The following is a 15,119-nucleotide window of genomic DNA, read 5'->3' on the forward strand; positions in this document are numbered from 1 at the left end:
ATAAAATGGACAATGAGTGTAGAAAAAAGGAGGTGCTCATAATGTAATGCCTGATCAGTGTATGTCAAATAATGAATAAAAATCATCTGTTTTTGATAGTATGTTTCTAAATGTAGTACTACTGATTCTTTTTTGTCCCTCTGTTCCAACTGATCAGATGTCTTAAAAATAACTATTGTGACGTATCATCCATTGTAATAGTTTCTTGAATTACTGCAATATTATATTTTTGCCATATCGCCCACTAATCTGAATTATTGTGGAGAAATATATTTGAACCCCCGAATACAAACCTTTTCTTGATTCGTGGCCCTCGAGATTTAGTCATTTTAATCTCTCTAATATGTTTAGGTTATCTGCGATGGACTGGCGACCTGTCCAGGGTGTATCCTGCCTTCCGCCCGAAGACTGCTGGGATAGGCTCCAGCACCCCCCCGCAACCCTGACGGAGAAGCGGCTTAGAAAATGGATGGATGGATGGATGGATGTTTAGGTTATTAAAACGTTTATAGTGCCAGTGCTAAATGCTCAAAAAGTTTATGTGCAGCCTTGCATTGCTCATCAAAACTTGAGATGTAACTTTTATAACTTTTCAAAAATCATCTCTGCAGATGGTATGTGGCATTCCGCAGCTGGATTATTCACTGTAACATGTCTTTGGACAAATAAATAGGTTAACTTGACCTGACGCTTTTCAATAATAGGATTTTTCTTTACCTTAATCCCTAATTTTACCGTTTACTGTCTTTTATTATGACATTCCAGCTCTGGTGGATGTTCGTAACATGTGAGTGCTTGCATGCCTGGTGGGATTGTCTTCAGCCCTATGTCCATCATTCTGGGTACATCACAATAAGCAATGGAAAATATGAGTTAAACAGGACCAGCATATTAGCACCAGTTTATGCAAGTCTCGGCAGCCAAACTGGTCTTATATTAATAAACACAGTGATTCCAAACTTTTGAATGGCATTGTACCTCTATGAGCTCATTGATTCCTTTGAGTCTGAGCTCATAGGTACTTACAGCAGGGATTTAGGGCCTGCCTGTCTTCCTTCCTTGGGAAAGTAGAGGAGGAGGAGGAGGAGGAGGAGGGGACGGCTGGAACAAGGAGTGGTGAAAACAACACGCCGAAGCCGAGACATGTAGAAATATTATGAGAAGCTGACAGAGAGAGACAAGAGGGGAATTATGCTGAACAGACACAGAGAAAGTGGCAGCTGATGCAGCTCTGGGGAAGTTGCCTTTATAACGTGTGCTGCTCCAACAGATGTTGCAGAAAAGTAGTGGTAGAAGAAGAAAAGTCTTACTGGAACTGGAAAGGACAGACAGAAAAGGCTGAAATGCCAGTGATAATATAGATGAAATCTACAACTGCAGGGGGAAAAGCACCAGCAGCAGCCCCATTGCACGTTGGGTGACCACTCAATCTGGTAAGATTTCCTTCAATCTCATAATAATGTGTTACATCTGACCCTAAAGATCTCTAAGAACACTTTGTTGGACAAAGAGGTTAAGACAATTACATTTGCCCAACATTTTTTGTCTGGTTAACATTGTTCATAATGTATCCCTACCATCATTTGGCCTCTTTTCACTTGGCTGTAGACGCTGTTAAGTTGGCTGTGATTATGTCCATGTCGTAATAGGGAATGTCCAAGTCAGCTGAACCAATCTGAGCAAGGACATAGCTCATTTGGGAATTTGTTCAGAGGTTCATTGGCCCACATCTTATTTCTTTGAGTATTTTTTTACAACCCTGTTTCCAAAGAAAGCAGGGATGCTGTGAAAAATGTAAACAAAAACAGAATGAAATTATGCGGAAATCAGTTAAACCCTGCATTTAATTGAAAAAAAAAAATACAAAGACAATATATCAAATGTTGAAGCTGGGATATCTTATTGCTTTTTGATAAGTATATGCTGAATTTTGAATTTGGTTAAATTATGAAACGTTTCAAAAAAGTTGGGACTCACAGCCAACAGAAGACTGGCAAAGTTGGGTGTTGATAAAAAAAACACCAAGTGGAACATCTCACAGCTAATTAGGTTAATTGGCAAGAGGTCAGTAACATGACTGGGCATAAAATGAGCATCTCAGAGAGGCTGAGTCTTTCAGAAGTAAAGATGGGGGGGGGGGGGGGGGGTTCACCACTCTGTGAAAGACTGTGCAGGCAAATAGTGCAACAATTCAAGAAAGACGTTTGTCAATGGAAAATAGCAAAGACCCTGGGGAACTCATCATCTACAGTATATAATATCATTAAAAGATTTGGAAAAATCTGTGTACGCTATGGACCAGGCTGGAAATCGGTATTGGCTGGCTGTGATCTTCGGATCCTCAGATGGCACTGCATTAATAACAGACATGATTCTGTAGTGGAAGTCACTGCATGAGCTCAGGAACACTGCTGAAAAACATCATCTGTGAACACAGTTCATCACTGCATCCACAATGAAAGTTTCAACTCTACTACGCAAAGAAGACACTATCCAGAAATGCTGCCACCTTCTCTAGACCCAAGCTCATTTAAGATGGTCTGAGGCGAAGTGGAAAAGTGTTCTGTGGTCTGACGAATCAAAATGTGAAATTCTGTTTTGGAAATCGTGGATGCTGTATCCTCCGAGCTAAACAGGAGAGGGACCATCTGGCTTGTTATCAGTGCACAGTTCAAAAGCTGGTGTTCATGATGGTGTAGGGGTGAATTAGTGCACATAGCATGGGTGACTTGCACATCTGTGAAGGCATCATTAATGCTGAATGATGTATACAGGTTTTGGAGCAACATATGCTGCCATCCAGATGACGTCTTTTTCAGGGAAGGCCTTACTTATTTCAGCAAGACAATGCCAAACCACATTCTGCTTGTATTATAACACCATGGCTCTGTAGTGAAAGAGTCCAGGTGCTAAACTGGCCTGCCTGCAGTCCAGACCTGTCACCATTTGAAAATATTTGCCGCATTTTGAAACGAAAAATATGACAAAGGAGACCCCAAACTGTTGAGCAGCTGAAAATCTATATCAAGCAAGAATGGGGAAACATCTCACTTTCAGAACTACAGCAGTGTCTTCTCCATTCTCAAACAAGAAAAGAAAAGGTGATGCAACCTTTTTGTGCCAACCGTTTTTGAAACATTTGATGTCTATTTTTAATTAAATGGAAGGTGTAAATGATTTGCACATCATCGCATTCTGTTTTATTTACATCTCACACAACATCCCAACCTTTTTAGAAATGGAAGTTGACGTTTATGTGGTTTTATGTACCAAAAACAGTTACAATTCATTTTTGCATCACTATTTCCAACCTCTCTATATCCCTAGAGGCAAACAGGATGTTTTTGTTCTTTGGTGATAGATGTAAACAAACCTTCTTCTAGTTGTCTGTCCTTTATTGTGCCTCATTCAAACAGCAGTAGTGCTGCATGTTGGCGTAAGCTGTCAGGTTCATGGTTTGATGTATGTACACTACACTGTGAATGACTCCAGTCAATATAACATCTAGCGTCTGTTAAACCTGACAGATGTGTTTCTGCAGCTGTCATGGAAACGCTGTGTGTGTGTCTCTGTGGACCATGTTCCGCTGTTACATTCTTTCCTTTCTGGCTTACAGCTGCTGGCTGTCATCTTCCACTGTAATCGCCTTTACAAATAGGGTTTCATTAGCAAGTAACTGAGCGAGTCCAACTGCATGGTTCTGATCTACTTGCTATTACAGCTGTGTTTGATTCACTTAGATGGCCCGATGCTGGACACATCCGGCCAAATGGCTATAGGGTTGAGTCAATTTTATGTGATTACATCTGATTTGACCACATTACACTTCATGTTTTTATGAATGCCACTTCAATAGAACCTTATAAATCCTCATCCTTAAAGGTTTATCAATCATAGAAAGCTAGCAAACTGGAGCTATTCCTAAACTATCAGAGTGTCAAACATTAGCTTGGACTTGCTGGCAACTCAGTTTTCACTTTATCACCAAAATTATGATAAATATGAAAATGTTTTTGCTTTAAAGTAACGTTCCAGCCATCTGTTGTAAGCATGCCTACTCACTCCTAGAGCAGGGTCATAACAGCCTCAAGAGTGAGATTTCTGAATTTCCCCTACTGATTATGTATCTTGAAGCTGAGAGGTATTTTTTGTTTGGATGATATTTTTCTAATGCAGAAGGAAGCAAGACAGCTAACATTACAGCTAAGAAGGCGAATATAGCCTCTACATACATCAGTGGTACATTACTTTATCAGAGTAAGGTGGTTCCCAATGTTTGTATGATGATATTGTGGTGAACACAAAAAGGGTCCATTGCTATGCTTTATAGCATTACTTGGCATGACCCACCAAATGAAATATTAGGTTTAGGCCTTAATTCTCTTTAGGTTTTAATTCAGACTACTGTGTAAAATCCATGTTTGAAATTTGGTAGAAATTTAGCCACACGACATCCCGCAATGTAACATTTGATTTCAGTGTTTTATCCCATATATTTAGCCTCAGAGAAGGACTTCCTACACACGGAGGTCATGTTGCATTTGGTGGTCCTAGAATCTGTTTATCCTTCACCTTCAATCGTAACTTCACCAAGAAAACTTTCTCTTTCTGATAACTTTATAGGAGAAGGAAAATGTTCTTAACCCCTTTTCACAGTTGCTATACAGTACCATTTCCACACGTTTTGGACGTCCTTCGGTTGATCACTTTGATGAAACTTCAATGGAAATGAGTATGATTGTTAAAACTGGAAGTGAACTAGATTTTTGTCTTCACTGATGAACAAGCAAGTGAACATTTTATAAAAAGTCTTTCCTCGAGTTTGAATACTGTTTTTTTTATTGTGAAGTGTTTTTTGATATGAAGAAAGCTGACCAGTATTTGCGGAGGGGTGACTTTTCTCCCCTCCTATTTTACTCATCATTGCTCACTAGCAGCTCAACACCGGTTCAAGACATTTCACAAACACAGATCCAAAAAAATAAATATATATATATATATATATATATATATATATATATATATATATATATATACATATACATACATTTTAAATATCCATGTCAGCTCCTGAGTGGCGCAACTCTCTAAGAATTGGTCTGATCATCAGGAGATTGCGAGTTGCTTAAACCCTGCTAACGCTACAGCCTTTCGTGGCAGAGAGTCCAAGAGTCCAACTGGCCTCCTACTCTTTGTGTGGGCAGGATGTCTACCCCAATTACTCAGCATGATGCTAGCCAAGGCTGACGTCTGTTAGCTGACAGAACAGACGGTTGGTCCTTTCCTCAGAGCACACTCCAGAGCTGTCCAATGTTGCATTAGTGGCAGTTAGTGGCTCATTAGTGGGAATTAGTGGCTCGCTTCATAGGTCTTGGAGGAAGCCTATGTGAGCTTTTGACCTCGTAGTGCTAGGAGTAGCATGTGATTGAAGGGAATTGGATATGCCTAATTGGGGAGAACATTTGGAAAAATGGAACAAAAAAAAAAACAAGACTTTTTCCATTCTGCTGTCAGGATGGCCAGCTAGGGGGCACGCAGAAAGACAATTCCTGTATATCTGTTGATGTAACTTAATATGTGAAAATCTGTGAAAATGTGAAAGTTACAAGGTTTTCTTATGATGCAAATAATATACCAAACAACTCAGACCTGACCTATGGTCTTTCACATGTTCCTGAGTAGAGTTACCTGGACAGTGAACACTATATTCTTGTTCTTGACCAGAGGCTTATACATTATATAACCTGAACTTGGGTCAACCATTGTAAAATACCCATAACTATGTTTCTCTTTGATATAATTACTGTATCCCTCTGATTCTGGACTGCATCACTAGCCAAGCCTTTGGAAATAATCAACACAACTGCCACAGCGTCAGACGGAGAGGGCTATGAGGTCACACGTTGGGAGAAACTTCTCTGGGGGCACATACCAACAAGGAAAGCCCTGAGAATTTCCTCAGAGTGTGTGTGGGCAGCAGAGAGTGTGTGTTTGCATTTTATGGTGGAACACATGTTCCAGCACACATCATCATTCAGGCGGTTACAACACACATCTGGCCGTATTGATGTGGCTTGCCAAGCACAAAGCGTGATGTGTAATCCTGTTTTGTCCCAGTGGATATAAACTTCCCACTGAAAGCAATGTGCTGTTTTATAACAGGAACTAACAGGACAGTGGAATCATGGCTTATGGGCTTGGTTCTGTCATCTGGGCTGAAGTTCTCAGATTTTCTCAGAACAGAACCGATGGTGTGAGACAACTGTCTATGATTTATATGGACACATATATCTTACACCTTATACCAGGGGTCACCAGTCTTATACAAGTAGGGTCACTTTGGCTTCAAATCCCTAAGATGATCATCATCATCATTTAATAGCTTAGTCCAGAAAACAGTAGGAGAGATAGTTTTGTCCAAATCTATTTGAACAGTAATGTCTTATTGATTTTATTGTTTTTTGTGAATATATGTTCTGAAACTGATGCATGCAACACATTCCAAAATTACGGGGCAAGTTGCGGGGCAATTTTATCCTAGGAACATTGTGAATAGCTAAACATTTCACAGTATAATAGGAGCATCCAGGAAAGTCTTTATGAGCAAGGATGGGTCAGGTCTTGCTTTGCCAAATATGCATCAGCAAAAAAATCCAGCATTTTAAAAATAAGTTTAAGTGATACTTATTAGTCTCACAAAGGGGGAATTTCACCTCCACATTTAACCAATCTGTGAAGTGAAACATCACATACACACTAGTGAGCACACACACACACACAGTGGGGCGCAGTGAGCACACTTGCCTGGAGCAGTGAGCAGCCCTATCCACGGCGACCAGGAAGCAGTTGGGGGTTAGGTGTCTTGCTCAAGGATACCTCAGTCATGTACTATCAGCACTAGGGATTGGAGGCAACCTTCCGATCACAGGGCCAGTTCCCTAATCTCCAGCCCACAACTGTCCTTGGGCCTCAACCAAGCATTGCAATGAATTGAGGAATTTCACCCTCTATGTTGCATGATAAATTTGTTAGATTTCCTTCGGGATCAATAAAGTTAAGCCTGAACTATGCGGACTGGAAGTCTTGTCTCAACACTGCCGACATCTGGGCTCAAACTCATAAAACTGACTTAGGTACAGTGGAAATGTATATTGTCCGATGAGGCAATGAAGTAAAGGACCGTACAGATTGTTACCAGCGTAAACCTCAAAAGCCAGGGTTTGTCATGGAATAGGGTTTATTAGTTTAGCGTTTTGCACATCTGTGAAAGCACAATTAATGCTGAACGCATTCTGGAGCAACATATGCTGCCTTTTAGGCACTGTCTTTTTTTTCCAGGGACATTCACGCTCATTTCAACATTACAACGCCAAGCCACATTCTGTATGTGTTACTGCAGCATGGCTAATCAGAGAGTGCAGGTGCTAGATTGGCCTGTCTGTAGCCCAGAACTGTCTTCCATAGAAAATGGAATGGCAAAAATTCTGCACCTTTCTTTCTAAGTGTTGTTAAAAGGAAAGCTGATGAATCACAACAGTAAACATGCACCGGTACCGTCATTAGATTTGGAGTGAGTCTATTTACAACATTAGACTTGGTGGGTATATTTAGTGAGTATATTTACAAAAAACAATGAAGCATGAAGATATAAAATAATGTGTTTTTATACTGTTTTCAATTTATAGAGGTCAAATAGAATTTACCAATCTCTGCTATCTGTTTTCAGAATTTCACAGTGTCCCATCTTTCTTGTAATTGGCTTTGAACCTTCAGTCAATAAAAAATGACAGTGCGATTCGATTATTCACTCACTGTTGTTATGGCTCAAGTGAATGCTCTCAAGGCATGTACTCCACCAAATAGCATCTAATGTTAAGATACAAGTTTGTTAACCATTTGGATCACAATAAACACATATTTAGCTGTGTGAAATGCCACTGACCAAAAAAGAAGTTTATAAAGATTCCATGTGTATAAAAATACACATTTTATATGTTATTTGAGTAGAAACATTTTTAACATTTAACTTTGTAGAGTTCTAAATAATGAATATAGTATGTTATGAGTAATGAAGGACCATATGAGCATAGTGCTTCTATACAGAACCATTTATATGCATAAATGGTTCTCTTCACGGTCAAATGGTTCTTCCTAGTGATAGAAAACCAGTAGTATTTGGTTCTATATGGTATTATACAAAACACCTTTTGATCTGACTGCATGTCTTTGGATACATACGTATTATTGTAATGATAGAAATCAAATGAAGACTTTTAAAAAAAAATGCATTACATTAATGGTCAGATGTTGTGCTCTGCTGTGCTGGAATGGAGGCTTTAGTACAAGCAAATATAGTTTATATATGTTCAAATAACAGATCCTAGATCTGAATGAATGAAATATGTATAAGTATAATATAATAATATAATATAATATAAGTTGAATGTGCTGACAACAAAATCACACAAAAATCATCCATGGAAATCATTTATTATCATTTATTAACCAATGGAGGCCTGGCTTTGGAGTCACACACAAAATTAAAGTGGAAAAAAAACACTACAGGCTGATCCAACTTTGATGTAATGTCCTTAAAACAAGTCAAAATGAGGCTCAGTATTGTGTGTGGCCTCCACGTGCCTGTATGACCTCCCTACAACGCCTGGGCATGCTCCTGATGAGGTGGCGGATGGTCTCCTGAGGGATCTCCTCCCAGACCTGGACTAAAGCATCCGCCAACTCCTGGATAGTCTGTAGTGCAATGTGGCGCTGGTGGATGGAGCGAGACATGATGTCCCAGATGTGCTCAATCGGATTCAGGTCTGGGGAACGGGCGGGCCAGTCCATAGCTTCAATGCCTTCATCTTGCAGGAACTGCTGACACACTCCAGCCACATGAGGTCTAGCATTGTCCTGCATTAGGAGGAACCCAGGGCCAACACCAGCATATGGTCTCACAAGGGGTCTGAGGATCTCATCTCGGTACCTAATGGCAGTCAGGCTACCTCTGGCGAGCACATGGAGGGCTGTGTGGCCCTCCAAAGAAATGCCACCTAACACCATTACTGACTCACTGCCAAACCGGTCATGCTGAAGGACGTTGCAGGCAGCAGATCGCTCTCCACGGCGTCTCCAGACTCTGTCACATCTGTCACATGTGCTCAGTGTGAACCTGCTTTCATCTGTGAAGAGCACAGGGCGCCAGTGGAACTGTCGCTGCTGTCGGAACAAGACCTTTTATCTCCATTTTTGTTGGTTTTCAGTTTTTTACATAATTTGAAAATGCCTATTGGCCTTTATATGTGTGTAAATTTCATGATGAATGGACCAAAATGACTTGGAAAGACATTTGGTTCCACTGACTTACATTAAAAGTAAAATATATTTTTGTGTGTGTGTGTGTACATATATATAATAGTGAATTCACCTTACATTTTAAGTAAATGCACCTTACATTTTAAGCAAATCTCAAAGTGATATACAGTAAAAGCATTTCTATGAAATCAAAGAACTACTATAAAAACATCTTTACACTCCATAGTGTAAGGGGGAGCGAGGAGGCGGACGCACACGCTGAGATAAGCGAGATTTATTAGGGGCAAATCCAGGGTCGTGGTCATAACAGTCCAGGTTCATATAGCCGATGCGGACGGAACGGGAAACAGACATGACAAAAACCAGAGCGACCAGCAAACAGACTTCAAACAAAGACCGATACAGTGATACAATGACTGGCAAATGCAAGGGGCAAACACAGGGCTTAAATACACGTAGCAATGAGGGACAGGTGAATACAATCAGGGGCGGGGTAACCAAACAGGGGGCAGGACCAAAACAAAGGAGCACATGGACAGGACTGGGAGGGGCCAACCGTGACACATAGGAAGATCACAGGTAACAAGTTCTGCTGAAGGGAAAGGTTTCAAGTCCTTTTTTAAAACTCTGACTCGACTGTGGTACCCTCAGATGGTCAGGGAGAGCATTCCGTAAGCGAGGAGCAGCAGAATAGAAGGCCCGGTCTCCCATGGTGCGGAGTTTTGTTCTGGGGGGGAGGAAGCAATTTGTGTTCATAGAATGAAGGGATCGTGATGAAGTCAATGGGGTGAGGAGTTCTTTCAGATACGTAGGGGCATTGCCGTAAATGCACTGATAGGTGAGGAGGGAAACCTTCTATTCAATCCTGGCAGAGATGGGAAACCAGTGAAGAGAACAGAGGATGGGTGTGATGTGTTCATATTTACGCACTCTCATCAGGATCCTAGCAGCGCTGTTCTGAATGTATTGTAGCCTCTGGAGACTCTTGCCAGGAATCCCAATGAGAAGTGCATTGCAGTAGTCGAGCCTGGAGGAGATGAAAGCATGAACCAGTTTTTCAGCATCTGATACAGTCAGAGTGGGGTGAAGTTTGGCAGTGTTTCTGAGGTGGTGAAAGGAGATCTTGGAGAGGTGTTTTATATGGGCCTCGAAAGTGAGTTGAGGGTCAAACCTCACACCAAGATTGGAGACTGATGAGAAGAGTGGAATGTTGTGGCCGGAGAATGTAATACTGGTTATGGAGGTTGACTGAGTCTGATGTGGGGTATATGTATATATATAGTCAGAAGACAACCTCGTATCTCCAAAATGGTAACATTACAGGAGAAGGAAAAAACATACTTCACTTTAAATGTAAGTCAATGGAACCAGGCATGTTATTTTTAACATATAAATTATTATTAACTTCATATACAAAATGAGATCCATAGTGTCTATACTATAAGTATATATATATATATATATATGAATGTTGTGAACTAACTTAAAGGACAGATTGTAGGATAATGGGCTCTTCTTTGATGAGGCTTTTCTGATTTACAGGTCTGGTGTGGCTCTGTCCTTTCCCAGGTCCGAAGATGTGGTCAATAATGGGTGTGATGTGCTTGTGTCAGTGTGTAATTGGTCAGCTGTTGGAAGCCAAGGCGAAAGGATCTCAACCTAGATTCATCTGCAGCGTCCCGGGGCTGTCTGGTACACCAGGGAAGCCGGGGCCTCCCGGGCCCACGGGGGGCGACGGCCACGTTGGAATCCCAGGAAGAGATGGCAGAGATGGGAGGAAGGGAGAGAAAGGAGAGAAGGGGGAAGCAGGTATAGACATGGCTTAAGAGCCTGCACACCTCCCTACCAAACCTCTCTAGCAAATGAATGAATTATTTACTGTCTCAACTTACTGTCTCAGAATTATTTACAGGGGTGCTGATAGGAACCAGGGGTCACAATGTCTACAGCACAAAGATAACCGTTTCATTCACTATCCAAAATGACCAGTGAACCTACACATGTCTTCTGAGATTTTATTTTATCATAAGTTATAAAAACAGTTTTCTTTGAGGACTATTTGCCTCACAATGCCCTCCATGTACCTCTCCACCATGAATGGCTTTAAAAGAATACACTTTAGGCCAAAACCTCCTCTCAAGACTAGTAAAAGGCAGCACATTCGCAACGGTTTTATAGGATAAATTTGAGTACCTTTCTGGTTCCCCTCACCATCACTGTGAACAATTCGGACTCTGTAGGTTTCTCTAGAATAGATCATTTACCACCAAACCACCTTCAATTACTTAATCATGCAGAAATATAGAAATATCACTGCAATTCCCCCTTGACTGCAGAGATGCTACCCCAACAACGGTGATGTTAACTAGCAAACCATAAAATGCTAATAGAACTTCACATCTTAGATGATATTAACATTTTTGCCTATTCCAGCAGCATCTGTATTCATTCGAATTAACATTAATGAGAGCTTTTCTATTACTATTTTACTGAAAAGACGCTGCAAGATTATGACTATTGGATTAATACTCAAAGTTGGGGGCAGTTCATAGAAACAAACAAATTAATTCATTAATTATTATTTATTAATTATCTATTCTATGACAGAGCTACATTTAAAGTCATCAGGATCTTCAGTATCACCCATTCTACTGTCCATGTTTGTCTATGGAGATTGCATGGCTATGTACTTGGTTTTATTCACCTGTTAGTAATGAGTGTGGCTAAAAGGCTGAGGGTTGTCCACACACTTCTTGCCATATGTTGCATATGCGCATTTTAGAGCAACATATGGTGCCTTCTAGACATTGTCTTTTTCAGGGACATCAATACTTATTTCAAGATATTTTTCAAGATATTTCTACCTACTTTACCTTTAATGTAAGTGAACAGAAGTAGACATTTTCAAGTCATTTTGGGCCTTTTTTTGGCGTATTTATCATGAAATTCACAGACAATGTAAAAGGCAACAGGTATTTTTTGTTGTTCAAATTATGTCAAAAACTGAAGCGCTACATGGAGATATGAGGTTTTCTTCCAACAGCCGTGATATTTTACAACAGAATGGATGCATACTCTGAGTGTGCAGGCGCTAGACTGGCCTGCCTGCTGTCCAGACCTGTTGCATCAAAAGGAATAGTGATGTAGCACACACACCGTGCCAGCTTTTTTAGACCAAATTTGGAATGAAAGGTCAAACAGAATTTACAAATCACTGCTTTCTGTTTTATAAGCACTTCACATACTGTCACATGACTTTATTCAGAACTGAGGTAGGTACTTTCCATCGTAACTGATTATGTCACCATTTAAGCCAGCTTGCTCAGCCTATTCCACACTCTGTCCTTCACAGGCACAGCTGTCCTGGCAACGACCATAGAAAAGCACCAGATAAAAACCTTGCCTCTCTCCCTGATTGACACTGGCGTAATAATAATGTAATCAACTTTGTTCCTCCGCACTTGCTGAGTGACCTGTTCGTCCTTCAGATGGTCGTATTTCACAGAGAGAATCTGATACATTGAGCGTATATCACTCTGAAAAATGTACTACGTCACGTTCAGCCACAATCAATCACTGCTGAACTTTTTCTTTCTTCTACATCCAGACCTGCTGGCAGAGCTCGAAGTTTCTCTAACAGATGTGGTTGAGGGATGATCACAGTTTTTCTGCTTCCATGGTTTATCCTCTGCAAAGAGCAACAAATAGGGTTTTGTTGTAGAGGACAACAATTCTCAAATCTAACTTACTTTCTGTGAGAGACAGTTTGGTCCCTATTTATAGCCAGCTAGCAATAAGTAAGTGAGTAAATAAATAAATAGGCTTGCCACCAGCTGCACCATCATTATTGTTGGGAAGCCTAATATCACATCATTTTTATTGCTGAGGAGGGTTCCCAAAGGTTGTGTGCTGTATTCGACATACTGATGGACGAAAAATAAAAAGAATACAAAATCAGTTTCAATTTCTGCCAAACTGATGAAGCTGTGAAATGCAGTGCTGCTCTACAGAATTATACACAGCAGCCCAGATGTTGTGAGACATGTTAAATGTTAATTGTAGTTGAATTCCCCCTTAATATAAAGGAATGTTGTCAAGAAAGACTGGGAAGCCGTTTCCCATACGATAAGCTATAGTAACAGTACGTCACTGCAAACCAATGAAATATTTTGGAAGAAATCATTTGGAAGAACTAACCCATCCATGAGGATTACAAAACACTGCAAAAATGACCATTTAACCTACTGAGAAATTGTAGCGCCATACTCAGAGTTGGTCCATATTACTCATATTACATATTACTTTAGTTTCAAATTCTATTTGTTTTGTGTCAGATGTAGTTTCTTCATGCCATTTTCATATAATTGTGGTTATATGAACGAATTACGGGCCAAGCTGAAAGTTCACCAACTTCAGTTGTTTTAACGTTGCAAGCTAGCTAAGTTAATATCGAAGCCTTGATTATGTGACAAAAAAATGCCTGATCTATGAGCTTTCACACACATACAAAATATTCATTTCAAATGAATAACTTATGAAAACTGTGCGCAACAGTTTCTCATTAGTCTCTATAGGATTTTTCACAACCTGACACTGATGTTCATGCAAAACAAAATAATGCCAGGGGCATGATGGGAGTTGTAGTCTAACTGCTCTGCTTGCCTTATCTCAGGGATTAAAGGAAGAGTGGGGCCAACAGGTAAAATCGGTGAGCGTGGAGAGAGAGGCCCCGTAGGGAAACGAGGCCCAGAGGGTGAAGGTGGCGACACAGGACCCCCAGGACCACCCGGGCCCCAGGGAAAGAGAGGACAGAAGGGCCACCGGGGCCTGCAGGGCGTCCCGGGTGTGTGCCGCTGCGGCAGCCTGGTGCCCAAATCTGCCTTCTCCGTGGGCATCACCAGCAGCTACCCGGCTGAGCAGGCGCCAATCAAGTTCAACAAGGTTCTCTTCGATGAGGGTGGCCATTACAACCCCCAGACGGGCAAGTTCATCTGTGCCTACCCAGGCATCTACTACTTCTCCTACGACATTACCCTGGCCAATAAGCACCTGGCCATCGGCCTGGTGCAGAACGGCCAGTACCGCATTAAGACTTTTGATGCCAATACTGGGAACCATGATGTGGCATCTGGATCCACTGTGATGTACCTCAATCCAGAGGACGAGGTGTGGCTGGAGATTTTCTACAAGGACCAGAACGGCCTGTTCTCAGATCCTGGCTGGGCAGACAGTCTATTTTCAGGATTCCTGCTTTACGCAGATACTAATTACCTGGATACACTGGCAGAGGACTACGCTTAGTAGCAAACAAAACATATCATTAAATAAAAATGATCCTGGATTAAGTTATTTTGGAGAATATTCCTAGGTGAAAGACACTGTTAGAGCAATTCGGACCATTTTTATAAATCAGACACATTTCTGCATAGTCCAATAGTTCAGATATAACCAAAGTCATTTAACTTGATAAATCAGATATCTTTACAGTCGTGGTGATAGGAACCAGGGGTTGCAACATCAATAATGCAAAAACTGTTTATTTGCTATGTAAAGCAACCAGTAAACCTACATGTGCCTTGTGAGTTTTTATATGCAATATTGATGGTAAAATAGTGTATAGTGAATAGTCTATTTATATGTAGTCATTAAAGCAGGTAGCTAATCAACAAGAAGCAAGACTTGACTGTCTTGACTTTGGACTTGCCTTGAGATTTGATCACAGGACTTGAGACTTCCTTCTTATTTGCAACTTAGTGACTTGTTCCCACCTCTGATTAGATGTAAGTAATGATGTATTAATTTTA

General features: G+C 40.8%; 1 protein-coding gene across 2 annotated transcripts; it reads left to right on the forward strand.

Annotated features, from left to right (window-relative positions):
* The first annotated feature begins 1,167 nt into the window (after positions 1 to 1,167).
* Positions 1,168 to 15,119, forward strand: LOC108435565 (C1q and TNF related 7). Of its 2 annotated transcripts, none has more exons than XM_017711492.2 (3): positions 1,168 to 1,433; positions 10,858 to 11,124; positions 13,988 to 15,119. In XM_017711492.2, the coding sequence occupies exons 2-3, from the start codon at positions 10,893 to 10,895 to the stop codon at positions 14,614 to 14,616; spliced, it is 861 nt and encodes a 286-aa protein (XP_017566981.2). In that variant the 5' UTR covers positions 1,168 to 1,433; positions 10,858 to 10,892; the 3' UTR covers positions 14,617 to 15,119. The 2 variants fall into 2 exon arrangements, with proteins under 2 accessions (XP_017566981.2, XP_037397538.1); XM_037541641.1 differs by having other exon boundaries at positions 10,885 to 11,124.

Source organism: Pygocentrus nattereri, chromosome 9, assembly GCF_015220715.1.
Source record: "Pygocentrus nattereri isolate fPygNat1 chromosome 9, fPygNat1.pri, whole genome shotgun sequence".
Lineage (NCBI taxonomy): Eukaryota > Metazoa > Chordata > Actinopteri > Characiformes > Serrasalmidae > Pygocentrus > Pygocentrus nattereri.

Excerpts from the sequence above, each read along its gene's own strand:
- LOC108435565 (XM_017711492.2), top strand. The coding sequence starts at position 10,893 with ATGTGGTCAATAATGGGTGTGATGTGCTTGTGTCAGTGTGTAATTGGT. Across the intron at positions 11,125-13,987 it reads AGGAGAGAAGGGGGAAGCAG|GGATTAAAGGAAGAGTGGGG; the intron begins GTATAGACATGG and ends GCCTTATCTCAG.